General features: G+C 68.4%; 1 protein-coding gene across 1 annotated transcript in view; it reads right to left on the bottom strand.

Moving 5' to 3' along the window:
* Window positions 1–325: 325 nt before the first annotated feature.
* MNEG_1537 (hypothetical protein) overlaps window positions 326–2478 on the bottom strand; it is a gene marked incomplete at both ends in the record, with an annotated part of 2654 nt that continues 501 nt past the window's right edge. Inside the window, 4 exons of the mRNA XM_014049985.1 lie at window positions 326–590; window positions 806–857; window positions 921–1780; window positions 2021–2447. Of these exons, the coding sequence (XP_013905439.1) occupies window positions 326–590; window positions 806–857; window positions 921–1780; window positions 2021–2447 (1604 nt within the window). The remainder of the gene's footprint in view (window positions 591–805; window positions 858–920; window positions 1781–2020; window positions 2448–2478) is intronic.

The following is a 2478-nucleotide window of genomic DNA, read 5'->3' as shown; positions in this document are numbered from 1 at the left end:
CCTGATGCCGTGCATGACGCTGAAGTGCGTAGGAGAGAAGCGGGCATGCCGCATTCATTGGCAGTGGCACGTGCGCAGGAAGTACAATGGCTTGGGGCACTCCCATCCCAGGGAGCATCGTTCGTTTGCACATCTGTGGCTCAAGAAAATCACGATCATGCTTTAGAAATCAATATGCGCGATCGCCAGGCGTGGCAGGCAACAAATGGATGAGAGTACGGCAGCCACAGTCACAAAACTGGGACAGCAACAAAGCAGAAGCTGCAGGGGCAGGGGCCATAGCTGGAAAAAGTGATGGCTCCAAGACAACGCCGCTTGAGCACGATCACTGCTGCTGCAACTGCTGCTGCTGCTGCTGCTGCTGCTGCTGCTGCTGCTGCTGCTGCTGCTGCTTTTCTACCCCATGCTGAGCCTGCTGAGCCTGCTGCGGCTGCGACTGCTGAGCCTGCTGCGGCTGCGACTGCTGTTTCTGCTGCTGTTGCTGCTGCTGCTGCTGCTGCTGCTGCTGTTTCAGCTGCTGCTGCTGGTGCTCCTTACACTCCTTCTTGTGCGCCGCCCAGGCTGCCCTGGCACACGCTTCGCCACAGTACCTGCGGGCAGCAGAGGGCAGCAGGGGCATAGATGTGTGCTCAATTGGTCAGCACTGACAAAGCCGGCCTGACGTCAATTTTGCAGGTTCACATTTGAAGGCGGCCGTCGATCACAGGTACAAGTCAACATGCCAAGGATGATAGGCAGTGGTGAGTAAGCCAAATGCCGTCTCCCACGCTCGTTTGTATACCCAGTCCCCAGCACTCCAGCGCACCTGACTTTGCGGCAGCCGGCGCAAGCCTTGGGCGCCCGCCCAAGCTGCGCCTCTGTTTGGCCGCAAATTGAGCACGACCTGACGGGTCTTTCTTTCGGCTGAGGAGGCAGGGCACCTGCCGCCTGCTGTGACGTGCTGGCACCGGCCGACCCCGCTGCCTCCCCGCTGCTGCGACCGCCACTGCTAGCCATGGCCCCGCGCTCGGCGCTGGCACCCGTTCCGGTGTCGTCGTCACCGCTGCTGCCGCCGCCCTTGCCCGAACCGAGATAACCTGCACTCGCCCTGCGGCTCGCGTCGAACGCGGCCAGCCCCGCCGCCGCCTCCCATGCAACGGCCCTGTCCGGCGCGCGCGAGAGCATGCTCAGCCAGCGCCGCAGCTCCGCCAGAGCGCCCGGCCCGCAGGGCTCGCCGCCGCAAGCAGCGGCGCAGCCGCCCTCTGTATCATCGCTGGCGCACGCCGCCCTTTCCAGCTTTGCCAGCGCCCTGACAGATGTCAGCCCCCAATCAACAGCTGCAGCGTCCCCGCAGCCGGCCACGAACGCGCCGACGCCCCGCAGCAGCCCGGGGTGGCGTGCAAGAACCCTAAGAGCCTCGGCCGGCGCAGCGCGCATCACCTCCAGCGCTTTTGCAGCGGCCGCCGCGCCGCGCGCCGCAGAGAGCACCGAGGACACAACGTCCAGCGCCCAGGATGGCGCGTCCGCAGAGGGTGAGGGGCCCACGCCAGGGGCGCGGCCGGCCGCAGCCTCCTGGGGCAGTTGAATGGCCGCGAGCGCCGCCCAAATGGCCGCGGCCCATGCAGCGTCACGGTCAGAGCCGCCGCCCCATGCGTTTGCGAGGCCGCCTCCTGCGGCCGCGCCGCCGGCGGCGGCAGCTGCGGCCGCGGCGGCGTCGCGCAGGGCGTTGGAGGCGCCGAGCTGGAGCAGCGTGGCGGCGACGGCGGGCGAGAAGGACAGGCACATCATCTTGCTCGCCCTCCTGCGCGGTGGATGCGTATAGCAAGATGGCGCTTGGCATATAGCGCTCAGCACCTTGGGCTTAGCAGAGGGCAACCCCTGGAGGGCGGCCACCATAATGACAGCACGCCGATACCCTCCTCAAGCAAACCGTCCCAAGTCCCCTGACCGCCACCAGGCCGCGCGCCGCGCCGCACGCGGCGGGCACAACGGGCAAGGGAGAGGCCGCCCGCTCCCCTCTTGGCGCGCTGCCCCGGCTCACTCTGTGAGTTCCCAGTCCGTTTTGCGCAGCGCAGAGACTGCGACAGGAGCCATCAGGGGTATCGACCAAGCCTCATAGCCAAGCCCCATGAAGCGGAAGGCGAGCAGGCACACCCTCGAGTCCGCCGACCCGGCGGCGCGCACCACCTCGGCCAAGAGCCGAGGGTCGCGCAGGTTTTCGCCACTGCAGCGGCTGTCCGCGCCGCGGCCGCCGCCGCCGCAACCGTCCGAGCCGCCGCCGCTGCCGCCGCGGCCGCCGCCATCCGCGCCGCCGCTGCGGCCCCCGTCGCCGCCGCTGCGATGATCGTCACGCGGCGGCGCCGCCGCGGGCGCGCTTGTGCTGTGGGTTTTGAGCGCGAGCAGCAGCCCCATGGCCTCCAAGGCGCGGGTGCCGCTGCGCAGCGCGCCCCTCAGCGCGCCCACCACCCCTGCGTTTGCGGCCACCGCCGTAGCGGCGGG

This window comes from Monoraphidium neglectum, assembly GCF_000611645.1.
Source record: "Monoraphidium neglectum strain SAG 48.87 unplaced genomic scaffold scaffold00155, whole genome shotgun sequence".
Lineage (NCBI taxonomy): Eukaryota > Viridiplantae > Chlorophyta > Chlorophyceae > Sphaeropleales > Selenastraceae > Monoraphidium > Monoraphidium neglectum.
The sequence above is the reverse complement of the archived record's forward strand: the minus strand, read 5'-3'. Positions and strand labels throughout refer to the sequence as shown.